The following is a 27,368-nucleotide window of genomic DNA, read 5'->3' as shown; positions in this document are numbered from 1 at the left end:
TCCCATGAGGGGCGAGCGCTTCAGGCGGCACTATGCCAGGGCCTCAGGGAGGGCGGCATTTTTTCTTACCTAAGGGCTAGTTCACACGTGAGTATAAGGGGAGGTTTTTGACAGCGGATTTCGCGTCCAAAACCTCCCCTTATAATGGTGGTCTATGGAGACCGCCGGGCTTCTGTTCTCCGCTAGCGGCGAGCTGCTGCTAGCGGAGAAAAGAAAGGACATGTCCTTTCTTCAGGCGGAAGCCGCGCAGGCTCAGCCGCGCGGCTTCCGCCCCCGGCAGCTCCCTCCTATGTCGGCTCATTCATTTGAGCCGACAGCAGAGGGTTAAGCCGCGACAGCGATGGTCGCGGCGGGCGGGTTTTGACAAGAGAGAGACGCGGCTCGCCGCGTCTCTCTCTGTGTCAAAACCCGCGCGGGCAGTTCACGTGTGAACTAGCCCTAAGCCAGTCCAGGACAAGCTGTCCTGGACTGGCTTAGTACGGAGCGGTGGATTGGGGAGGCCGCTGAAGCAGTCCTGCTCCAGCAGCCTCCCCTCACACTCAGGCAGAGAGCAGGCCTGCTCTCTGCCTGCGAACGGCGCTAAGCCCCGCCCCCTCACACTCAGGCAGAGAGCAGGCCTGCTCTCATGCCTGTGAACGGCGCTAAGCCCCGCCCCTCCGCTAAGCCCCGCCCCTCCCCGGCGGGGGGGGGGCGGCTTTCTCTCGTTCGCTTCGGGCGGCGAGAGGGGCAGGTTCACCCCTGTTCACAGATACTCCCAGAAACATTAAAATCTAAAAGTTTATCCCACAGTTACACTCCAAAAGTCTTCATGGGAGAATTCCTCCATATCTATGCTTTCTCATAAACCATACCATCATTATTTATCATCATTTAATAAATACTGAATCAAATAGACATAAAACCTCTGAATACTTCCATATGAAATAAAGAGAAACAGCAGAACATTAGAGATCTTTGCAGGGTTAGGAACACTCTCCCTGATAATACCTGCCCTGCTATGATTAAACTGTGGCTTTACAGTGGGCATTTCTGCTGGCACAACCTCACAGACCATCTAAGTCAGAAGCTATTGCCATTTCCTACTATAGAGTAAAGATTTGCTGTGCCACAAGAGGCAACTTAGACCTCTCAACAATACATTTTTCACCCTTTTCTTCTAGGTACCATCATGCCCCAGCCTACCGTTTTTGAAGCTTTATGTCTGCTTGACTTCTCCATTCTGGGCCTCATTTCTAATATTTACAGAACCCTTCTGAAACACGTCTTTTCTTTTCCCCCAAAGGATGCTTACTTGGACCGATAGGAAGGCTCTGTGTCAAAGGAACGCCACTGATGATAATATGGTCCCCAGCTAAGAAGAGCTTGCAATGCATCCAATACCAAGAGGCTTGATTCAAACTACTGATGATCCGGTACCATATGTAAAAACTGTTACATTAGTTCAACCCCTCTATGCTAAATATGTGCTGTGGTTGCTTTTGGGAATCATCCTTTTTGGTGTGAAGATAAAAATCTGCTGCAAGAGATCGATCGATCTATCTATCTATCTATCTATCTATCTATCTATCTATCTATCTATCTATCACACTGACCTCCCACTGGATCTGGTGTAGTATCTCCTGAACATACTTTGTAGATTGGTGGAGAGAATGGGTGCTAGGGTGGTCCTTCATATTCCCACTGGAGCTAAATGTCTGTATTCTGGCAGAGATGAGCCCCATCGACTAGAACAAACCTCTATACTCAGATCAAAGACTTTGGCTCTATGATATAACGGCTCTCCTCTGCAATGCAATTTATAGATTGCCTCCTCTTATTGTCCTTTGTACTTGTTTTCAACCCATGTGTATTGTATCTACTTATATTTATGCCTCCATCTATCTCCTCCATTCACTCCTTTTCTCTTATAGAAGGATTACACTGTACTTTACTTTGCAAAGTTTTGATAAGAACAAAGTTGGTAAAAAATAAACCAAAAAAATAAAAAAACGGGAACGCCATTACAGTTTTGTACATTAAAGAGTCATATGCATAAGGTCTTAGTTAACTTTTAACTCAACTTAACTCAGGACTAGGTGTTATTTGGTGTTCTAGTATGCATTTTTAATAAATAAGCAGAACAGCATTTTGTGAAAATCAAAACTTTTATTTAAGCACAAACAACTGCAGAAAACCTCTGAGTACACTTTTACACAACATGAAAAAGTCATCTAAGTGATTTCACCCTGTATCAAATTACTACACATGCATATTATTAAAACAGGTTATATTACAACAAAACAATTAAAAAAAGCATTTTGCTTACAATTTTGTAACATTACCACTTATGTAATGTTTATAATCAGATATTAAGAAATTTGCATTCCTGGGTGGTAAAATGGCACATAGTGTCATTTAAAGAGGTTATACATATTATCAAGTGCAAGGATCAACATGGTAGCAAATTAAAACCAAGGTCTTCTGTGTAGGCACCATGTAAGGAAATAACATGGTGGACCTCATTTATCAAAAACTGTCTGAAAGCCAACCAATTGCAGTGCAGCTTTGATATCTCCTGGTTACTTTAAGAAAACTAAGCTCTGATTGGGCATGAAGACAGTTTTGATAAAAAAAAAAAAAAAAGGTCATTATGTCCCCTCGACCTTATAAATGTACGTTAAAAGGACTGAACCAAATAATGTCCAGTAGACATGTTTATACAGATAATACATGTTGCGCTACCTAAACCACCAACAATAGAAGTGGTCTTGACCTTCCTGACTACTGTAATGACCTTTTGACACAGTAAATGCAATTGATCAGGTTTTCTAGATATAGTAAGTGTCAATCCCTTCACTGGATAATTACAAACCAACCACTGGATTTTGCACTCAGGTTCTGATACAATATGTATCAACTTGTCAATTGCGCTGTGGCAATTGTTTAGGTTCTTTCCCCACAACAAGTTTGTCATAATGTCTACTATACCTACGGTATACATAGCTACATTTAACCTTACATTATCTTGTCACGTGTGATGATATAGCTTGCTTTGCACATATAAACTATTGATACTATATGTGCTGGATCCATAAATAAAGTATTTTACAGAAAAAACAAGTTAAAATAAAACCTTAAATTACTTACTAGAATTGAGCAAAAATAGTCCCGAATTGTAAAATATTCTCTAGTATTAGCTCCTGGAAGCTGTAACTTGTCTTGTGACAGTACACAAAAAAATCAAGGTTCAGGAAGACCTTAGAACGCATACAAATCCTGAAATGAATCCGGGATGCAGTGCATGTCAATAATAAGCACTGATCCTTAAAAAATGGCTAGTCACCAAAGAAGCGGCATAACTGATACTCTAAGTTGCAGCCATTCTCTCTTGGTTTCGTGTATCACGCTCCACCCCATAGGACTTGTACTAGACATTGTGTAGCATTTTGCCCAAGCTATTGTTTTAAGCTGATGATACCACAGCTCAGTTAACTTGCTTCTGAAACATATAACGTTTCATTCCAGCGACATTTTTTTGAAAAAATGTATAGAATTAAAACTACACAAAATTAAGAATTAAATCTATCTATATTCTATGAAAACACAAGTTTAACAATTCATGTAACCTAAATATACAATGGTAATTCACAGTATTATGGATATATATTCTAAACAGGAATTATAATCATGCTTAATCATTTTTTTTAATTATCACTCCAAAATTAGTTTCTCATTCACTTCTCAAAATAAGAATAATGCATTAGTTTTTTGGTTATTTTAAGTAGTATGGGGAACCTTTCATAAAAAATCGAGTAACTTTTACAATTTGTTTTGAGACTTGTAATTTACGATCTCCGTTGCAAGACTTTGTGGATCAAGCAAATGTGGAAACATGTTCATCACAGAATCTACTAAGGAAGGATGAAAGATGGCACAAAGTCTGGTGCGCACGCTCGCTTTCTCTCTTGCATAGCTGTCAGAGTTTTGCCATTGTTGAAAGTCATTGCCTGATGGTGGAACAGGGCTGTATAATGGATAGCTAGACGGAGGCTTACTGGGAGAATGAACATGAACTGGTTCTGACCAAAATTCAAGTGAATGGGTAGGCCGTGGTCTGTAGTCATTTTGTAGACTACGAGGGGATGCTGCAGACTTCTCAGCTATTTCTCTTCTGTAGATTTGTTGTGATGCATTTTGGGAAGACCATGGAGAAGATGGCCCATATGGGAAATAAGATGTTGGTTCCACATGGTTGCCATACATGTTCTGAGAACTGTAATGTTTCCGTGGATCGGTATTCAATTCATTTCTATGCTGACAACATGGCATCCGATGACTACTGTTACAATAATCGTGAGAATGGTCACACAAACTATTTTGAACACTTGTCCATAACTCCACACCTGAATCATAGGAGTTTTGGCTATGAGAATCCTTTGGGATGACAGCTTGAGCATACCATTCTGAACCTCCATTCCATTGATTTAATTTACTCTTGTCCGATGGCCTAGCTTTCGGAGAAGAACCAGTTCTTTCTAAAGGAAGTTTCTGCATAGAACTGGGGTCTGAATCCACATTGGATATCTCAGCAACTGATACTCTTCTTGTCTTTTTGTCATCTGAATTACAATTGCCCTTCGTAGGGGACAACCTTGCATTTTCACGCAGTTCATCAGCAACTGAACGCTGAGTTTGGTTTATTCTCTCTGGGTGATAAAACTTACATTTCATTCCATAAGTGCATTTTTTACCTGCAACAGAAGATGCACAGTATAGTTAGTTAATATAGTGTTAAAAGTGTTTAACGAGACCTAGCAATGTACATAAACTTACAGAAATGTTATGTTATTCTAATGCCAAGGGAATTCTTAATCTAGAATTAAAATTAAATCTAGGATCTCCAGAATCTATGCATTACAAAGATCCAAACAGCTTTTGTAATGCAAATTACATATTAGATCTCAAAATAGCAATGGGATTAAAGAGAGTTTTAAGGGTGTGTTAAAGAAGAAGCAGAAGTGTTATGCGGAATCTGGGTAGATGCTGTAGTATAGAAACTGTACTGTATAGAACATCTATGCACTTGGACAAAGTGGTTAAAGGGTTTAGAATTGGTTGATGTATACTTAGGTCAATAATACTTATTAATACTTTTTATTTCACACTTAAGTAATTAATATTAGATATTACTGCCAGCCCCTTACTGATCAGCTGGTACCAGGAATAGAACAGTGCATGGAGACGGAAGTACTCAGCTCTGTACACTGTGTGCTGGATGGATTGGGTTATTGCAGCTAATCGCCTGCTCAGTTGAATGGGAGCTGAGCTGTAGAAACCCGACATAGCCACGACATAGTGTACACAGCTATGTACTTCTGACTGTGTATATGCTACGAATACTAGTGCCAAAGCTCCTGCTATCAGGTCAGCTGTGGTGCTGTGTTCTGAACCTCTCTTGATCTGCTATTGATAACCTATACTATCCAATCCTATCCTATCATCAATTTCTAATTCCTTTAAATTGTAGACCAGTTGGTAAATATTTGGAAATTACCTACTTTTCTACAAGTTCTTCAAACTGAAAACTGATATGAATTTGTTTTGTCTAGCACATTATACACTTCATATATCTGTAACCTGCTGGTATTGCTAGATTGTGCATGATGTTTGCTTGGAAAGATAAAAATGAATTAATTGTTACCATAAGGGCACTGTACTTTTTTGTTTTCTGGTCCAATAGGCCGTTTTCTCAGAAAGTCATCCAGGTTTGGTCCTTTTCGACCCATAGGATCATCCGGTGGCATAAATCTATTTGAAAGATAAAAGATACTTAGAAAAATGTTTTAAAGAATTATTAATTCAAACAACATGCAGATAGGAGAAAGGAACTTTATAAGTTTTATTATTAGGTACTTAAAAGAACTTTCTGGTTCCTAAGACTGATGGCCAACCTCATTAATTCTGTGGGAGTTGAACAGACAGGACTCCCGCAGCTCACTGATATGGAGGCAGTGGGGTAGAACAGTGATGTTCACACGCCATACAAACTATAGCAACAAGAGCAGGTACTGCATTGCTGCCCCATGAAAGTCTATGGGAAGCACTACAGTACCTATACTCATTACTACAGTTTGCATGGCGCTTTGGTCCCAGTGATCTATAGGTGTCCCAGGTGTCAGTTCTACTATGTATAGACCATCAATCTTAGAAAGCGGATAATCCCTTTCATTTGACTTGCAGACTAGGATTGATGATTAATAAGATAAGATAAGAAGGCTAAGTCTGAAATAGTGTTTGCTGCTAAATTAAAACGGATATTACTATTTACATACTTTAAATAACTACTATACAACTTCCCAAAAAATTGTTCTAGACAAAAGTGACTATTGGCCAAGGTAATAAAACAATGTTGTAAATCAATATTACTGTGGATTGGTTGGGTCTAACAAAATGTAATTGGGTCATACTATATACATTTACAAAAGAAATTCTGATATTTAGTCAGCTGAAAAATAGCATGTTTACAAGATCAATATAGAAATGACTGCAAATTAAAATTCATTAAAAGTCCAATAACTCGACTTACAGATCATTAACAAAGGAGTACATGAGAAGCCGCTCTTCAATGAACCTCTTCCATTCAGGCTTTTCACTCTGGAGATCTCTGTACGTATCATTTGAGACAATGACTCCATCACTTTTGTAGGCCAACTTGACAATAAATCTATCATCGTAGCACACTAGCCGTTTACCGCCAACTCGCCGAGATGGAGTAAAAACCAAGATCTTTTTCTTCTCAAGGTCTGATAAAATGTGTTGATCTGGAAGGAAAACAAGAACATTTTATGTTGCGTTAACATTTTTCTTTACTTTTAGATCATTAAAGAGGTTTTCTAGGGGGAAAATATTGATGACCTGTACTATAGGTCGTCATTATCAGATTTGTGAGGATCTGAGGCCCGGCAGCTGATACACAAAGAATGGAGCAGAAATCTGAGCGCTTTCTATATAAATACACTGAATGGTGAAGGAACAATGCAAATTGCATACATTTGATTAAATATGACATAGCATACGCAGAAATTCAACATACTTTACAATAAACAGTTTGTAAACCACTAGTTGATAGAACCCTATGAAATTTACAGCAAAAAATCACTAGGAGATACATGCCCACCATTATTTATAAATACAGTCCTATGAAAAAGTTTGGGCACCCCTATTAATCTTAATCATTTTTAGTTCTAAATATTTTGGTGTTTGCAACAGCCATTTCAGTTTGATATATCTAATAACTGATGGACACAGTAATATTTCAGGATTGAAATGAGGTTTATTGTACTAACAGAAAATGCACAATATGCATTAAACCAAAATTTGACCGGTGCAAAAATATGGGCACCTCAACAGAAAAGTGACATTAATATTTAGTACATCCTCCTTTTGCAAAGATAACAGCCTCTAGTCGCTTCCTGTAGCTTTTAATCAGTTCCTGGATCCTGGATGAAGGTATTTTGGACCATTTCTTTCTACAAAACAATTCAAGTTCAGTTAAGTTTGATGGTCGCCGAACATGGACAGCCCGCTCTCAAATGATCTGAAAACAAAGATTGTTCAACATAGTTGTTCAGGGGAAGGATACAAAACGTTGTCTCAGAGATTTAACCTGTCAGTTTCCACTGTGAGGAACATAGTAAGGAAATGGAAGACCACAGGGACAGTTCTTGTTAAGCCCAGAAGTGGCAGGCCAAGAAAAATATCAGAAAGGCAGAGAAGAAGAATGGTGAGAACAGTCAAGGACAATCCACAGACCACCTCCAAAGAGCTGCAGCATCATCTTGCTGCAGATGGTGTCACTGTGCATCGGTCAACTATACAGCGCACTTTGCACAAATAGAAGCTGTATGGGAGAGTGATGAGAAAGAAGCCGTTTCTGCACGTACGCCACAAATAGAGTTGCCTGAGGTATGAAAAAGCACATTTGGACAAGGCAGCTTCATTTTGGAAACAAAAATTGAGTTGTTTGGTTATAAAAAAAGGCGTTATGCATGGCGTCCAAAAAGAAACAGCATTCCAAGAAAAACACATGCTACCCACTGTAAAATTTGGTGGAGGTTCCATCATGCTTTGGGGCTGTGTGGCCAATGCCGGCATCGGGAATCTTGTTACAGTTGAGAGTCGCATGGATTCCACTCAGTATCAGCAGATTCTTGAGAATAATGTTCAAGAATCAGTGACGAAGTTGAAGTTACGCCAGGGATGGATATTTCAGCAAGACAATGATCCAAAACACCGCTCCAAATCCTCAGGCATTCATGCAGAGGAACAATTACAATGTTCTGGAATGGCCATCCCAGTCCCCAGACCTGAATATCATTGAACATCTGTGGGATGATTTGAAGCGGGCTGTCCATGCTCGGCGACCATCTAACTTAACTGAACTTGAATTGTTTGTCCAAAATACCTTTATCCAGGATCCAGGAACTGATTAAAAGCTACAGGAAGCGACTAGAGGCTGTTATCTTTGCAAAAGGAGGATGTACTAAATATTAATGTCACTTTTCTGTTGAGGTGCCCATACTTTTGCACCGGTCAAATTTTGGTTTAATGCATATTGCGCATTTTCTGTTAGTACAATAAACCTCATTTCAATCCTGAAATATTACTGTGTCCATCAGTTATTAGATATATCAAACTGAAATGGCTGTTGCAAATACCAAAATATTTAGAACTAAAAATGATTAAGATTAATAGGGGTGCCCAAACTTTTTCATAGGACTGTATATAAACCATGTGCGAGAAGGAGTGCTATTGTAGGTCCTCCCTCCCAACTGCGATCAGGCTGTATAATCTACATTAGACCAAGCAAAAATCACTCTGGACGGAGAACTAAATGACCCTGAAGTCTTCCTTCTTTCTTCTCTTACTTTGCTGCTATGGACTCCTAGTATATCTTCTTTTTCTCAGCATATGTGTGTCTACTTCTGTAATATTTACTGTGTATTATCCTGTATCTGTATTACTATGCTGCTGTAACATAATGAAATTTCCTCACTGAGGGGCTATTAAAGGATTATCTTAAAGTATATATCATGGGCTATGGATAGGTTACTTGGCTACTTGTGAATCTAATATGACAAGAATATGCCAAACATGACAATATGAAGAAAGAAAGAATTTGAGTTTTTGAATAATCTTGAAACTCTTCCTCTCTCTTCTATTCAGCCGTTTAGGTGTGACTTATTTTCACTTACCAGTAATTGGCATTTCAGGCCTAGGCTGCTCCTTTCTGAATGATGGAACAAATACAGTTATATCTGTATGGCCTCTTTCCAGGAAAAAATTGACAGCAAGTAATATCCCATGGCAAGAGAACACATCCTTATTTCCATGGCTACAAAAAAAGGAAAGAAAGATATATGTAATATGAAAGACTAAGTATGATACAAAAGGCTGATTTATCACGAATATTGAAGAAGAGCCAAGAACTGAAAATTGGCGCATCAAATTAGTATTGTGTAAGGTGCTTAAAAACATTATGGAAATCCAGTATTGGTCGAACAAGTACAAACTGCTCCAGATTACAGAGATTTCCCTATGGATTAAATATGCAAACTATCTCTGTGAGTTTCCTGTTTCTCTCTATCGGGTATATTAGCACATATAGGCAAAGTGTACAGTGTCTGACCACTGCAACGGAGAGCGATGAACAACTGTTTCATCAAAGGTCACTGAACAGGAAATGAACATGAATTAAAATAACCCTCTTCTCATATTGCAGTCGACCTTCAACATGTTGTTCAAGTATATTTTCGGAGGATGATTTCCTGGTTGAACAAGTAAGCTTTTCATAATCACCAAGTTTTCAGTTTTAACTATTAACTATTTTTCATCATGGATCAATCAACTATATGGTAAGCAAGAGAATTTAAACTACAGTATACTAAAAATGAACAACCTCATACATGAATTCCCATATAAAATCATATAGTAATGCAATACTATAAACCACATGATAAACAAGTACTCATACTAAGAAGGTCTGAGAGGGGATTCGGTAATGATAAACTGATATAAGTTCCGAAAATCCAAAAGCCATCCGTACACAAACACCTGTAACAGCAAAATAATTGTAGGACCACACAAATAGTATCATCAATAATGTATATATGATGATTGGTTATGACTGCTGGATGCACATGAAGAGTCAAGGCTCCGCACTATCCTTGTAGGTGTGTACTATACTATATTTTATTATATGTATTATTTAAATGGGGTGTATAGGATCATGTAGTGTTAGGATGGCATCATATAAATATTATTTTCTAATAAAAAAAAAAATCTTTTGTTAATGGTCATCATGGCATTCTATGTGTACTTTTACACACAGATGAACATAATAAAAGATTACACACCAATCCAAATCATATAGTGTACCTCCAGTTAAAAATATTCTAATAGCACCCATATCCATATCCATCTACATTCATATCCAGTCTCACATTATTCACAGTATGCTTCATTATGTACAGAGGAAGAGCATTATCTTAGAAGATAGTTGAGTTAAAAAGCAATCTTAGTTACAGTTTATGATCTGCATAATGTGCCTTTTCCAGCAATGTCTTCCTCCACATCCCCTCTCTATAGACTTCTATAATAGAAGTAGCTGACGCTGGGTTCACACTAGCGTTCGGCACTCCGTTCTCAGGTTTCCGTCTTCTGTCATGCCGAGTCCGGCCGTGTGTGCCGGGAGCGTGTTATATGCTGTCCACGGCGAAACCGTTTTTTTAAACCAGACACAAAGTAGTGCATGTCCGACTCTGTGTCCGTTTAAAAAATACCAGTTTCGCCGCACAGAGCATAAAACGCTCACCGGCGCTCACAGCCGTACACCTTTCAATCCCATTCAAATGAATGGGTTTGAAAGAGTCCTGCAGCTTTCCGTCTCCTGCTCTGTTTTGTGCAGGAAACGGAAACCTGCAAAACGGACTCCCGGGCGCAGATGTGAACGAGCCCTGGGTCTGATAAATAGAGTATTTTTTTTTTATAAGATATACGTATTTCAAAGGTTCTTATTAGAGGATTTCTTTTTAGAGGATGAATAGTGATCAAAATTAAAAATAGGGCAGCTCAGTGGTCAACAGCTGTAATTTTTATGTTTTTTTCCAATTTTTTTGTATTTTCTTCCATACACCAAAAAAATTGTTACTTTAGTCTGTGAACCCCATTGCAGCCTAAAATCGATGTAAGCAATGACAACCTCTGTACAGCATTACAGAGTAAGTAGCTTTATCCCGAACCAAATGTCAACAGAATGCACAACACAAACTGGATGCAATGAAAAGCATAAGGCCTCATGCACACAACAGTGGAAATAAGACATTTTTGTGAGTCAGTGGGTACATACTCCTCATTTTTTTAACTGACAGTGAACAACATCTTAAAAAATACCACAGGACATGTCCTATTTTTGCTACTTTCTAGCATGATGTTGCCTGATCACAAATATTGATGTCACCAACACTTCCGCTCCAGTGATGGAGCTGAAAAAGTGAACATATTGCCCACAGCTCCCATGTGAAAGTTAACAGCAGCTTGAGACCTGCAACGATTCCTGCAGATAAGACACTCCAAAAAACAAACACCCAAATGCATGTGGAATACATGCTGCTGAACTACCCTTATATGTGTCACAAGTGTTAAAGTGAAATAAGTCATCATCCTTATGTTAAGCATTATATAGGTGTGGAATCCCATTGGTATGAATATGGTATAATGGTACCATATGTAGATAACAATTTTATATTCATGAATATCATCTCTAAGGGGGCGTTCACATTACCGTTGGTGACTGTTAGCAGTGTCCATAGCTGCTGTCCGTTACAAGATTTTAGCAACGGACATTACCTGATTACCTGAGTCGTCAGTAGTCCATTAAAGGGGCTCTATCAGCAAAATTATGCTAATAGAGCCCCACATATGCGTGAATAGCCTTTAAAAAGGCTATTCAGGCACCGTAAATGTTATATTAAACCCCGGTCCCGTTTTTAAATAAAAGCATTAAAACATATATGCTAATCATACCTGAACGTGCACCATGGGCGGGGATGCACGGTCTGACTTCTTGTAGTGAAGCCCTCTGGTTCCGTGTCTTCTTCAGTCTTCTTGTCTTCAAATCCCGCACCTGCGTAGTAGCGCTTCCCTCCGGAGCGCTACTGCGCAGTACACTCGCGAACTGCCATTAAGTAAAATGGTGAGTGAATCTGCGCAGTAGCGCTCCGTAGGGAAGCGCTACTACGCAGGTGCGGGATTTGAAGACAAGAAGACTGAAGAAGACACGGAACCAGAGGGCTTCACTACAAGAAGTCAGAAGAGGTAGGCATGCCCGAAGCTGACGTCGCACCGTACATCCCCACCCATGGTGCACGTTTAGGTACGATTAGCATATATGTTTTAATGCTTTTATTTAAAAACGGGACCGGGGTTTAATATAACATTTACGGTGCCTGAATAGCCTTTTTAAAGGCTATTCACACATATGTGGGGCTCTATTAGCATAAATTTGCTGATAGAGCCCCTTTACGTTTTCCATTCATTTCAATAGGATTTTATCTTGTGTCTGTTAGTGTCCGTTATACACCTATGTCCGTTTTTTTGAAGCAGACAAAAAAATCCTTCATGCAGGACTTTTCTCTCCATTAGAATAAAAATGCACAGCAAATGCCTGTTATTTTTTAAACATTGAAGTGTATGGCAATGGATTTCTAACGAACAGTAAATGATAGCCATGATTTTTGGTCAGGATTTTGAAGCCGCATCAATGGGGGCCACTCAGAAGTTTTTTCAGGCCGAGTCGCCTTGCGATTCGGCCTGAAGACACTCCCTCCTCCAGACTAGGCCCATTCATTGCACGCCTGGATGTAGTCACGGCTACCCGGCTTTTGGACCGGAACCTGAGGCGGCCTCCAGTCCAAAAAACTCTGTATGAACTTACCCTTATAAGTTATCTATTGGCTACATAGTTTGTAAGATTTGTCCTGTCAGGTATTATAATGAAATGTAGTTTGGTGAACTAAATTGTAGCCAAGGAAAATGAGCAGCAATACCTGGCACAAGCCATTTATAGCAGTGTAGCTGCTAACTTTTTACAACTCCTTTAAACTAAGGGACATATGTTCTTATCGTTATTTAATTTGATTTATATCTTGTTATACAAAGAAAATGTCACGTCAGGAGTACAAGATTTGTTACTGAATGAAGAAAGATGCCCTTTAATATAACCACATCCTACTCAATGGATACCTTGATATATCATAGAGGAAATATGTCTTTATATAATCGCCTTAGAAAATTAGGCATACTTCCTGGATCAACCTTAAAATGTTCAGTATTTACCCAAGGCTAAAAGGTGTTAATATCTAAGATAAGTGGCTTCAAGTTTGCAAATGCTGAGAAATTTCCCAGGAGAAGGAAGGAGTGCGAATATTTACATAAAGTGCATTTGCATAAAACTAGTAGTACTGGTGAGCTGTTCGGGCAGGCAGGCAAGCAAGTCTCTGGGCATGTGAATCAGCAGGGAACAATGAAGCCGAGTAACCATACAGGAAGCAGCGGAGTGGAAATTCCCTGCCGTCCACCTGACACTACTATGTTAAACCTTGTACTTTGTTTCAGTGTCGTCAAACACGTTTCTATGGCTGGATATAATAAACAGTATCCTTGTATCCAGGCAAAATATCTTTACTACTTTCTGCATCTCGCATTTCCTGGTAAGAAATTACCCAATGATTAAGGAAATGATAAACTCCTGTTCACATCACATTTATATAGGGGCTATAGTATATAATAAAATCCAGAATGACCACACCATTGCTCTGGAAATAATATCTAAAATCATTGGGTTTGGGAATCATTGGAAACGTCACAATGGACAGAGGAGTGGATGGTGGCACATAATATACCGTAATATATAGCTAGAGAGAAGTAAATCCTTACACTGTAGAGACATAACTTGAAGCTCCTATGGTAAGTGGGGGCCCCATTAACATATTTAGTATATTTTGCCCCCACTTACCATGTGCTGTATAATATACTGATGTTGTCTTATGTTGTAGAGAGGCTTTGGGCCCCCCCAGGGTATCAGGGCCTGGCAGCTGAACCCTCATAACTACATTCCTGCTGTAGTTAAATAGATAGACAGAAGATAGATAATATGAAAAGTGTTGTGGGATATACGGAAGCAGGAAACAGATGACTGACCAGAAAAAAAGCTATCACATGGCTCCTCTGATGAAATGTCAACGGTTAACCACATTCAATGGGTGGAATCTATCATTCCTTGTACAACAGTTTCTCAAAAAAGTCACAATTTTTTCCATTAGTCAGGGATTTTGCACAAAAAAATGACACTTTTCTATCTTTTGTGCAATCCTCGCCACCTTCCTGACAGGGGGGCATGGATAGGCGAGTGGCATGAGTGGGACCAAAAAAACTGTCATAACATGCTCCTTTATGCAGCCATGAGTTGGCAGGTCATGGCTTTGCCAGTCGAGGCACTTTAAGACAACCCGTCCACCTCTTTGTAAATCAGCTGCACACTCAGGCAGCACAGGGATAAAGAACACCGTACTAAACACCAATCTTGGTAAATTCCTCCATCAGGGTATATTATTTATGCTACACCAGATATAAGGTGAAGAAAGGTTGCAAACCTTGGGCGTAGATTCCCGCATAGGTGCACAGTCTGGCGAAGGTTCTGCCATCACTGAGCATATGAAGATTGGCGTTCAACACGCCAGTCTTCATAAATAGGCCCCAATGTTTCTATTTTATTTAAGCCTATTTTTTTGAAAGTTTTTCTAAAGCCTATGCAAGGATGTGATTAGTTAAAAATATCAAATATTGCATATATTATTTATCATCACCACTTACATTTTTCTTGAGAATATGTAATGATCATCAATCGCTCATACATTTCACACAACCATTTCATACAATGTAGCATTATTTAGTGCAAAAATGTAATATAACAGGAAATGATTTGTGCCATTTAAAAATTTGGGTCAAAGGGTTTGCGTTCTCTATTGTTTCGGTTCTCTGAAATACTGTAGGTTTGAAAACTCAGCTAGCAAACCTTTCTAAAACAGGAAATGAATCAGCAGAGACCTGCTTACAAACGTCAAAAGCCAAAGCATTTTAAGCAGTCATGTTTTGCATAGAATGTAGGCTCTGCCACAAAGGCAGCTGAATGCTGTTTACTGTGCAGATTATTAACTGTCCCCATTTCTTTGGCATAGATAAATATATCTGTCACACTGCCCGCCATATGCTTTTAAACGGTTATCTGGGTAAATTGATCATGTAGATTGATCTCCTAGCAGCAAAGAGCAAATGAGCTTAGCAGATTGATATATATAGTTTTATTTGTCTAACTTGCAGTGACTCGCAGCTATCTCAATATACACCCATACAGGGAAAGCTGTCAGACCAGAAAGCTGACAGACTACCCACTGGACTCCTAAGAGTGAAATTTCAATTTATACTATTAAAAGTTACTTAATCTTTTTCCATACAATTATATATTAAACTATTCAGCTCATCTGTCTGTATACTGGTTGTTCGAATCATTCAAGGTCTCTTTAAAGGGGCTCTATCATTGGGAAAAGTCATTTTTAACTAATTACATCCTTGCATAGCCTTTAGAAAGGCTATTCCACATCTACCTTTAGTATGTAAATTCCCTCAGTGGTTTCTGAATAAGTCCGTTGTTATTCAAATGCTAATTAGACTGGTGCACGATGCATTGTGCACCCCCTTTGCTATTGTTTCCTATGTATGTATACAGCACAGGCTGCTGCTGATGACTCAGCTTCCTGTTTGCACACACATAGGAGATAATAGAAGAGAAGAATGCTTGCTGAGAATTTCCTGTGCTGGCTGGAAGCTCATTAGCATATGAATAAAAACGGACTTATTAAGAAACCACTGAGGCAATCTACATACTAAAGGTAGGTGTGGAATATCCTTTCTAAAGCCTATGCAAGGATGTGATTAGTTAAAAATGACTTTTCCCAATGATAAAACCCCTTTAAAGGGAGCAGGAAACTGGTGATCAAATTAATGCCAGTACTTTGTAGTGCTCTTTACATACTTTCCAAACATGTCTTTGTTATTCAGCATTGCAGCTCCATTATTGAGAAATGTTTTTTAATTGATATGCAAATTAGATGAATAGGACTTTTGGAGGATTTCTTATTTTCATTCTGTGCTGTGGATTACCTTGACTAACCGGCTCTCAATCAAAGAATGGTGGGTTGAGCTAAGCACCAGCTAAGAGGGGAGAGGGGGTTATCTATAGCACAAAGTGAAACCAAGGAAAAACAAGATCCCCCCCCCCCAGATTTACCTAAGTTGAATATAAATAAAACATCAATTTTCTCAACAATGGAGCTGCAATGCTGAATAACAAAGGTATACTTGGAAAGTATGTAAAGAACGCTACAATATACTGTCATTACTTTGATAATAGATTAGATTAGATTAGATTAGTCCTGGAGAATTTGTGCTGAGAAGGTTTTGGCAATCATTACATCAAGGATGTGTATCACATGATAAAAATATATATATATATATATATATATATATATATATATATATATATATGCATGGCAAAGCATTGTATCATATTTTGCACAGCTTTGTCGACATTATAAGACTAGATTCACACTATTGCTTGGTCTCCGCTCGGGGATTCCATTCCCCATTCCACTTTAAAATTGCAGAGCAGGGGGCCACACGGTGGCTCTGTGGTTAGCACTGCAGCCTTGCAGCGCTGGAGTCCTGGTGTTCAAATCCCACCAAGGGCAAAAAACCATCTGCAAGGAGTTTGTATGTTCTCCCCGTGTTTGCATGGATTTCCATCCCATATTCCAAAAAAGACATACTGATAGGGAAAAAATGTACATTGTGAGCTCTATGTGGGGCTCACAATCTACATTTAAAAAAAAAAAAAAAAAAAATTGCGTTTAAAAAGTCCTGCAAGCAGTACTTCTCGCTCTGCATTTTTCCACCTTTTTTGGGCGGAAACCGGTTGGAACCCATAATAGTCTATGGGGTCCATGAATTTCTGAGGGTAACCACTTTTTTAAGTGGATTAGGTTTCCATTTGGGGAGTCCCAAATGCTAGTGTGAACCTAGTGTAAGCTTGTACATTAAGTTGCCTTGTAGCCTGGAATTAGAGGAAATTGACTTCTTTTAAAGGTTACAGAACTATGCAAGACACCACATGCCATATTAGCTCCATATTAAAGACAGAGTGACTCTTGTACATCTGTATTGACTACATCAGTGGTCCCCAACATTTTTCGCACCAAGGATCAGTTTCAATCAAGACCATTTTTTAATAACCCAGCGGGTCAGAGGCGGGTGGAAGGAAGGGTTGCAGTCTGGAGAGCTTCGGACAGGGTGCTGGTTAGGGGCAAGTTTGGGATCTGGAGGACCACCCCACAGGTAATCCTAGGTTTTGCAAAAGCTCTGGCCAAAGCAGGTGTTCTGGCTCAGTTTTGGGTCTTTCTGTGGGTGGGGCTGATATGTTCCTATTCGCTAGACTGCAAAGTTGATAAATATGCACTGGCCAGTATACATTAAGCCCAAATCTTAGCACTGCAGTTGCATACTAGAATGGAGAAGAGTATGTTGTGTGCATATGCTGTTCATAATCTACCAGATCTGACATTGTGACTGTGTTAGGCTGTGTGGGGAACAAATCATACAATTTCTTCACTATATATTAAATAATATATTAACTAAAACAGCTTACGATTAGTGAATGGAAACATTCTTTACATCCATTGGCTGAAACCCAGCCTGAATATATCTAACAGACTCATTTCATTACGAGAGAGTCTGAATACACCGAAAGAGGTTGCTCTGTTACCCTCACCCCTTTTTATTTTTAATAAAGTAGCATAGACTCCTAGTCTTCAACTGTTACCTGGCAAGGGGAAATAAAGCATTGTACATCAATTAAACAAGTGTCAGGGTAATGCATGGTCAAGTTTATTGCTCCAGACTGACAAATTGCAATGGATCTTCTCTCTGGCTAATAGTAGGGGGTCCCGAGTAAATAACCCCTCTGTGCATATTTAAACTGTTATATGAAGTCTTTCACTTTACTGCGTCTTTCTAACCATGGCTGTCAGTTATTTAGAAGGAGTCTGAGTGAGAGTTAGTCAGTGGTTTAGCCCTGCTGATAAAGACATGTTGATGTACACCTAGATAACCCATTAGAAAACCGAGGTTCATAGCGCAATATTGTCTGTGATCTGTTGAAAAAAGAGTATGCTCTATTTTTTGACAGCTCAGAAACGTGGCTCAGTTTTCATTAACCTAATTTTTTAGTTGAAAGTCAATGCCACGCTCATGCCAACTTGCCTGCCAAAAGCAGTTGACACAGTTGTGTAAATACAACTATAGTTACATAACATATGAAAAAAAGTAAAATCTTATATAATATAATATAATATAATATGCTTTACTAGGATTTTGAAACAAAAAGTAGGAAAAAAACCATACCTCATTGCCACATTGCTTCCATCAATAACAATTGGCCGTAAGTTGTTACTATCATTGTCCTCTAATGAAGAAGTGATTGGGCCTGAACCTCTTCGTGGGATTAGAGGAGCATCACTTGGTTCCTCTGGCACAATCTCCTTTTCTGGATTGCCTCCATGTTTCACTAACTCTCCCAAAACGCTGTTTATATCTGCATCCGTACCAAGAGACTGCAATACAGCATGGATTTCTCCGGTTGAATAGCCTAGCTTCCGGAAGAACTCCAGTTTCATCTGTGCCTCTGACTGGTCTGCAGGGTCAGGAGAAATGAACTTTTCTGCTGACCTGTCACTTCTTGTACCTTTAACAGATCTCACTCTGGGTGTCACATGGCTTATACCTGGAAATCCAGAATCATAATTTTCTTCATATTTTACTGCACTCTCACTCTTGGAAGGGTCAATTTCTATTAATCTTTTGTGTTCACTCCGGTTTGGATGATTCAGATAATGACTGGGATCTATAGGAAGGCTGTCCATTTTGAAGTTCTTGGTCTAGTATGCCGTGATGACCTCCAGCTTTAACTGCAAGCAGATCATAAATCATTAACTTGGGTTAACTTAGGTTTATTAACTTCACCTTTCAAACATGACTTCCTTGGTTAGAATAGCCCAAAAGCTTAAACAATCAGCAGGGTAATGGATATCAAAGAAGTGATTCCAGAAACGTTCCATTCACAATGTTATTGCTGAGTCTCACACTTAACCCTTAAGTACTATCATGATGTCTATCATACACCACTACCATAGACATATCATTAGGATAGAAACCATGATAGTGTTTAAGGGTTAAGCTAGAGAACCTCTTTAAGCCTCAAATCACATATACAGTTACAATTACGTTACGATACGATAATTACAATACGTTTCAATTGAATAATTGTACAAATAAAGGCAAATACAGATGACATCATAGCTATCGTAGGTGAAGCAAACATTATTTTACGCTTTAACTCTCCAATTGCTAGAAATGTGGTTAGACTTCTCCTTTTTTCCTGATTATTGCACTCAATAAAGAAGTTATGAGGAAATTAAGAAGAAGTAGTGTGTTAGGCAAGATGAGATGAAGATTGAGCAATCTTCCTATAAATGAGATCAGGTCACCAATCATTGCACATAGGTATGTGGGTATTGTACCAGGAAATGGAGACCGTGAATCTTTAACTATTAAAGGCAATGACATATGAGTACATTGGTACATCTTTGAGAATGGAAAAACATAGCTGGACGTGGCTTTAAGTCATACACTGTACTACGTATATAAAAGTATACAGTTAGGCCATAGTAAATTGTATAACTAAGCCAACCAATAAATAGAATGGTAAGTTGCATATAATGTAGAGAGAACGGATCATCTCTATACTCATAGAAATAAGTGAAATGGGGTAAACAAGAGCAGGGGACAAAACAGTAAAAAAAGGAAAACTTGTTTTGCTTAGAGTCATGTTATCTAAACCATGTTCAGTTTAATATAAGTTAGTAAAAAGTAATATATCTGTTTAGGACAGAAACTCTATCGCTTACCGGAACAGACAAACAAAACAGAAGAGTTGTTGAAGCCTAGGGTATGAGACTTGCAGCGCAGGCCTGCCTGTGACATTTCTCCTCTGTGTTTTTATGTAACAGGAAGCTAGAGTACAGTCAGTCGGGCGTGTACATGTGGGTGGTAATGACAGAGCTGGATCCGGGGATTTAAAGATACATTCACTCAATTGTACAGATCAGGGTAGAAGAGATGTCAGACAACTCTGGAATGACATCTGGTCTCTATCTATTGTCTGTATCTAGGATGACTCGAAAGCCTAAAACTAAATGTCTAGTTAATGCACTGGAATAGCAGAGCTGAAACATTATATAAAAATGTGAGCTGTCGCATATAAAAGAAGTATGACATCCATCATAAATTACATAGTAATGTCAAGTGTTGTCCTTGATACACATTTTATGGGACTGTATTTACAGCTGCTAAACATTACTATGTTATTTTCAACATTTCTTACACTTTATAATACATGTACCCCTGCTAAAGAGTTTTACACTTTTAATGAACTTATCCTATGGAATATTGTAGCACATCTGTTAAAAAAATATCATTCTATATAATGAACAGTTCTTCAAGTCAGAGCTTGACATCGACTTTTGTACTGCAAGCAAAACCACAACATGTTAACTTTGAATATAACATATGCTCTGGCAAAGCTCCTAACACAATCCATAGACCCCCATTCACCCAACAAAGGCTGTGTTTGCTGCATAGAATAGCACAGAAGACTTTGCTGTTCAGTGCAGTTGCATCCAGGTCCTGTGCCAGGCTATCTCCATATTAGGGAAGTCCTTGTGTTATTCATTAGTTTTTAACAGTTTTTAATTTATATTGTAACATGTTGCATTGTTGTTTCCAATGAAATATACAATCCTTTAATTCATTAACTACTTGGATCTACCTATTGTATTGCCTTTACTTTGTATATACACAATCTTCATGTCTCAGGGCCCCTTCACACGGAGTTCAATGACATTTTACAAGTGTATTTTGACGTGTTTTTTTACACGTGTAAAAAAAATGCCATTGAAGTCAATGGGAGTCTGATTTTTACACGTGTATTTTTACACGTGTATTTTGCCAAAATACACGTGTGTTTACTCCGTGTGAAGGGGCCCTCATGAGTTGCTGCTTGGTCACTGGAGTGCCTGGCGTGATATAGAAATTGTATTCTAAGTGGGCAGAGCTTCTATAACTGATTTACTAACATTCTTCACAATGTTTTTCTAAGAAATTAGCTCCTTCTATCAGTAGCAGATATGCTAAGACACTTTATATAGGGCTGCAATATGGCCTTTGGTCTTCGAGACAGAAGTCATACAGTACAGCTCAGGACTTCTGAGCTCTGCTCTTTGGAAATTAAATAGATACAAGGACAATCTTATTAGAATTCTACCGTCTAGAATGGCTTCCGCACATAATATGTTAGTGATAAGAAAAATTCCATTCATATGGGTTTAATCCAGATAATTCAGCTAGATCATAGGGGAATTGTTCAAATACCTACTGGTAGGAGTAACCAGTCTTTACTAACTTTCTTCCCCGAGGCTGCGCTGGAATTTCCATGTACAATTGAGCTGAACGAACATGTTTCTTTAGCAGACAAAAGCTGTCAACTTACCCATTACATATTGCCTTGAACTGATGTCATTATCAGTGATCTCCATAGTTTCACTCTAACATATAATGTTTTTCAATTCAGCTATGTAGCTTATGGGAAATACAAATAAAGCCTTATAATGGGCTTGTCTCATGAAGACAACCCTATTAGGGTATATAGACCTTCTCTTGTACTACATGGATGGATATTCCTATATACTATCCCCACCGATCAGTAGTTCTTTAAAGTCTACATTGATCCATTTCAAAAGCAACTCTTCTTTAAAGAGGTATACTCATGGCCTCTGGTTGTCTCAGGTGGTTGGAGTCAAACACTGCTACATAAAATGTAATAAAACATCATAGCACAGCTTATTACACTGTGTCTGTAAATCCTGAGTTACACAAACAGTGTGGCTCGCTGTGCTACAAGTCTATTTGTTTTAGCTTTAGTACAAACTAGATCCTTGGAGAGACAGTAAAAGTCTTAAGTACCCTGCTCACACACTGTAACTGACAATTTTTCCTGTATCAGTGTATATGAATAGAAGGCTGTTAAAGTGAATGTCCTGTTTAACCCACTAACATACAGTGATTATGAATTTGACACCTTTTGGAGTGTCAGTGTATATACAAAGACCACTGTCAATAACAGTAAGAGTCCTCACAGTGATTGACACCTTTCCCTCCATCAGTGTGTATACATGGAGGGTTGTCAATCACAGTAACCATCCTGACTACCTTGCTCACATACAGTCATTGGATGCTTTAACTGTATCAGAGTCCAGAAACAGAAGGCTGTCAAACATTGTGTGCAAGGGATAAGTATAACTATCTCTGTATAAGCATGACTTCTCTCCTAGGAGTCCTGTCAGGAGTTACTCTGTTTCTTACTCCTAAAATCTACTTATGAATCTATATGTCACCAATATATTGATGATAAAGCAATAAGGTATGCTATGGATGTCTGATTCTGATTAATAGGGGTTCAATGAACCTGCTACTGTTTTGGGAAGAAGCTTGACTTCATTATCAGGATCTTGGTCAGCCATGAATGACATATCCATATGTTATTGGAGAGAAGCCCCTGTGATAAAGATGAAAATGAGTAATGCATGCACCCACTTTTATATTGACACTAATAATCAGTAGAGATGAGCGAGTACTGTTCGGATCAGCCGATCCGAACAGCACGCTCGCATAGAAATGAATGAACGTAGCCGGCACGCGGGGGTTAAGCGGCCGGCCGCCGTCAAAGCGGAAGTACCAGGTGCATCCATTCATTTCTATGGAGCGTGCTGTTCGGATCGGCTGATCCGAACAGTACTCGCTTATCTCTAATAATCAGCTTCTTAGAGCTCCTTGTACATTCTTAGAGGAATAACTTGAAGCTCATAGGCCTCAAAGCAAAATCTGTAATGTGACCCCAATCTACCTTGTGTCATTAAGAATAGTCGTATATCATATGGGGTAGAGCAGGGTAGAGAGATCTTTGTGTCTCCCTCAGGGTTTATGGCCCCAGTAGAACCTGCTATCACTGCATCTCACATCTTCTAGCCCCCTGTTCCTAGATATTAACATGAATCACATTTGTTTTGTAGGAAACACTAAATCAATATTATGTATGAGTCAGGAATCTCTTCAAAGAAAAAGAGCTCACACGTTTCTTGGACAGGTTACTTGCTGTTAGCTTAGTGATGAAGCAAGGTGGGTCGTGTAATCTCTGACCATTAGAGGTTACAAGTGGCCAATTGATCACAAACCCCACCTTGCATTGTAAGGAGCTCTAGTGTCAAGTGCTAGTTATCTAGGGAGTATTAACACTGTCAATACACCGAGCTACTGTTGGAACTGGTGTCAGCTATAGACCTTTTACCTCATTGTATAAAATTCAATCATTTCTATAGAAGGGCCAATCTCATATAATAAGTTACTGAAGGCAAGGATGTCAATGCCAAACATTTATGTCTAAATTGTGATTATAAAATAACTGCTTATAAAATGTTTATAATAAAGCTATTTCTGTAACCATAAGGAATTGTAAGGAACAGATACGTGTCCAACATGTCTAGCTAGTTAATCCAAATATATCGCCATATGAGCTGTTCTGATAGATTTGATATACCGTCATCATCTGAGATGCAAGTTACATAAGCCATATAAAGTAACTGTAACTATTGTCACCAGCAAGTACAATTTTCTCTAAATTTAATATATTATTGTAAGATATTATAAACCTGATATTTCTGGTAGTGAGACAGCAGTAAAATAATAATAATAATAATAATAATAATAATAATAATAATAATAATAATAATAATAATAATAATAATAATATTAAGCAGAACTGATAATGGCAGCAAGGAGAATAAATGGGTTACTCACTTCCTCACAGCACAGCAGGACCCTAGAAGAACAACCCCTCCCTCAGCCTGTTACAGAGTCAGTGCTGTCATAGACCATGGTCCATTATAACCCAGTGACAGCATTGGTGAGGGCTTTCCCAGCTCACACAGGCTCCACACTGCCGTCACTGAGATCTGAGCAGAGTAAATGAGTTGTACTCACATTAGTTTCCTGCTGCAGGATCCAGGAGGGGAGGGCCACATTTCTCTGCTCTCTACCCACTGACAAGTAAAGTAACTCTGGCGGCTTTTATAACCTGTCAGGTAGGCGGCTGCTCACACCTGACTACAGGCTTTCCTCTTTATTGGTTGGATGCTAATATTAACCAGTGAGTTACTGTGTGCCAGGTGCAAGGGAAACAAGTGCTGGCTGTTCCAGCCATTTTCAGGCTACTGTATGATGGCAGAAATATCCAGTAGTATTTTTCAGCATAGTTTTGTGCATAGAAAAATAAGTTTTCCGAAAAGTATGCTGAGTAAATTTTTGACAGATGAGTTCCCATCACATAAATCCCTTTGTTAGGCAGAGCACAGTCATGAACAGTGTCAGAAAGTGCCTTCATAAATAATGCCAAAGTTCCCCTCAATAACTAGAGTCAGGCAAATAATGCCCACATAACCAGGATCAGTCAAAGAAGTCAATAAAAATTGGGAAACTTTTAGGCTAAGAATGCCCCCTTGAGCAGCTTAAAAGTGTGTCCTCTGAAACAGAACCAAATAATGATAAGCAATGTAAGTGTGACCCTGTATTGTCTAGACTCCGGAGTTATTGTTTATTCCATCAATAATGCTTGATACAAAGTGTGAGAAAATTAGTAATTGCTATGAATTTATCTTATTCTAGGTTCTCTTACATTGCCTGTCCACTGTTTTGGTTCATTAAAGGACCAACACAACAGACAGACAGGCTGCTACAATAGCAGTGCAGGACCATTTCATCTTCCAATATCAGGCAGACATGTAAATGGAACATTTCTGTGAATTATTTTGGATGTTTGGTATGATCTGCATTAATTGAGAAATAATTGGATGGATCATTATTGTAACGCTGATGCGCTTACACATGTTATATTTGAATATGAAGTTCAAGTAATTTATAGCTATAATGGGGTCCTTTGGGGTCCGCATGAAACTACTATTTGATCGGTCTGCCTATTGTGGGAGGATTGGCTCAGTGGTAGCAGACCCAGACAGTCAGAGACAGACACAAAAATTCAGGTTCCAAAAGGGTTCTACCCTGTGCGTTTATTTTGGAAAAAATGGCAGAAAATAAATAAGCCTTAACTTCAGGCAAAACCGTAACAAAAACACCTGCTTGTGTGAGTTTCTAACTACATAGGTAATATCCTAACTATACAGGTGGCTTGCTTCAGCTACATAGTGAACACACAGGGCAAAACAGTGACCGCATTTCACCCAGGAGTCTCACCAGTCTTCACAAGTTTTGGACAGGACCCAGCTCCTCCTCTCTCCACAGAAACTGCTTAGGAGTTAGCTCTTTGGAGCAACAAGGGCAAGTTGACAAATTCTAATTTGAATATTGACAGAAACAACTAATTATCTGCAACAAAGACACCAATTTACAATGAAAATGCACCATTTAATTCAGGTGACCCTGACCTATCTGTCTAGGTCAGTGATGGCGAACCTTTTAGAAACCGAGTGCCCAAACTGCAACCCAAAACTCACTAAATTATCACAAAATGCCAATTTAACCTTAATACTGTGTGGATCCACAATTGCAGACAGTTACAGACCCGCAAAAGTCGTGTAAATGGAGCTTTACAGAGCTTTCAATAATACAAACAACTTTGTACTGTAAGGTAATACTTTACATTTGGTATACTTTTATACTTTTGAACAATTAATGTTCACTATTTATATCACACAGGATCTGTTTTATAGTGACTGTGCAACGTTATTACAACCTGTACTAATATCACGTCTGGTATAAAACAGATACTGTGTGATATAAATAATGAAGGGGCCCCCAGACAGTACAATACGCTCCACAGTGGCCCCCACACAGTATCATATCACGCAATAGTACATGCACCACAGTAACCCCCACACAGTATTATATGCTCCACAATAGGCCCCTAAACAGTATTATATACTACTTACCTCCCACGAAGAGCAGCCGGGCGTTTGCCTTCTGACTGCAGGCGCTGATGAATGATATCATCATGCCTGCGACGGGACAGAGGTGAAACTCTGCTGTCAGTGTAATCCACATTCCTTCGGTCTTGTGTCCTATACTGACAGCTTTCACCTGTATTTGCATTTGCACATACAGCTGAAAGAATTGATCGCTCACTAATGGGGAATCCATTACTGGATTCCCTACTAGTGATTGATCCAGGCGATGGCACGCGCACCAACAGAGAGGGCTCTGATTACCCCCTCTTGCACGTGGGCCATAGGTTCTAGGTTAATATGATGTGTTCTGGTGACAAAATTGCTTTAGCTATATCATACTGTAGCTCTATATGCCGATTATACCTGGGCATAATAATACGTACAAGAACTTGTTAGAGGATACCTTACGACACAAAATTGTTGAAATAAACAGCTATTGATAGTTGCTCCTTATATACTACAACTTGTACTAACTGCAGCATCTAAAAGGTTAAATGAGCAAGATCAGGTTTTCTCTAATGCCAGTGGTTAAAGAGAGAGTTCAGTTGTTAGTCACAGTGGCATTCCTGTAGATTCACATGTTTACAGTTTTTAGTTCCCGTTCACTTGAAAGAGAATTAAGCTGCAGTTACCGGGAATGGCCATTGCCCTCATAGAGAACACAACTAGCTGTAAAAATATTTTGAAAGTTTTAAAAAAATAAAGGCTAAAGACTCTTTTCCCATTTCTCAACTGTAGTCAGTATTGTTTTTTGGTCACTTCACCTCTTCAATAAAGAGGAATAATAAGTAATCAAAAAGTAATCCATCACATAGCTCTATCAACCAAAGAATAAAAAAAAGTTGCATAGCATGGCTTGAAGGCTAGACGTCCTTAGAGAACTCAGTCTTACACCCTAGCTGTACAGGGTGTTAAATGCTTCCTCATACAGAAAGCCCCATAACTAAAGGTACCAAAGCATAGTAACTAGACCGTTCATCAGACATCCCGATTTCCAACTTCTTCCAGCTGCTGCAGGAGTTGATACAATCCACCACAGAAAAGAAAATCCCACCATAGAAAAGCTGTGTTTTTAAAAACGCTTATGTTTTT

At 39.0% G+C, this 27,368-nt stretch overlaps 1 protein-coding gene across 3 annotated transcripts; it reads right to left on the bottom strand.

The window, feature by feature from the left end:
• Positions 1–2,169: 2,169 nt before the first annotated feature.
• Positions 2,170–24,354, bottom strand: ZC3H12A (zinc finger CCCH-type containing 12A). 3 transcript variants are annotated; one of them, XM_075264535.1, is made up of 6 exons: positions 24,301–24,354; positions 18,553–19,115; positions 9,234–9,373; positions 6,566–6,800; positions 5,681–5,787; positions 2,170–4,730 (listed from the first exon to the last, which is right to left on the bottom strand). In XM_075264535.1, exons 2-6 carry the CDS (start codon positions 19,068–19,070, stop codon positions 3,799–3,801), a joined length of 1,932 nt encoding a protein of 643 aa, XP_075120636.1. In that variant the 5' UTR covers positions 19,071–19,115; positions 24,301–24,354; the 3' UTR covers positions 2,170–3,798. The 3 variants fall into 3 exon arrangements, with proteins under 3 accessions (XP_075120636.1, XP_075120634.1, XP_075120633.1); XM_075264533.1 differs by lacking the exon at positions 24,301–24,354 and adding an exon at positions 24,118–24,184; XM_075264532.1 differs by lacking the exon at positions 24,301–24,354 and adding an exon at positions 20,115–20,232.
• Positions 24,355–27,368: the final 3,014 nt, after the last annotated feature.

Source organism: Leptodactylus fuscus, chromosome 2 (assembly GCF_031893055.1).
Source record: "Leptodactylus fuscus isolate aLepFus1 chromosome 2, aLepFus1.hap2, whole genome shotgun sequence".
NCBI lineage: Eukaryota > Metazoa > Chordata > Amphibia > Anura > Leptodactylidae > Leptodactylus > Leptodactylus fuscus.
This window is presented reverse-complemented; position numbering and strand designations above follow the sequence as displayed.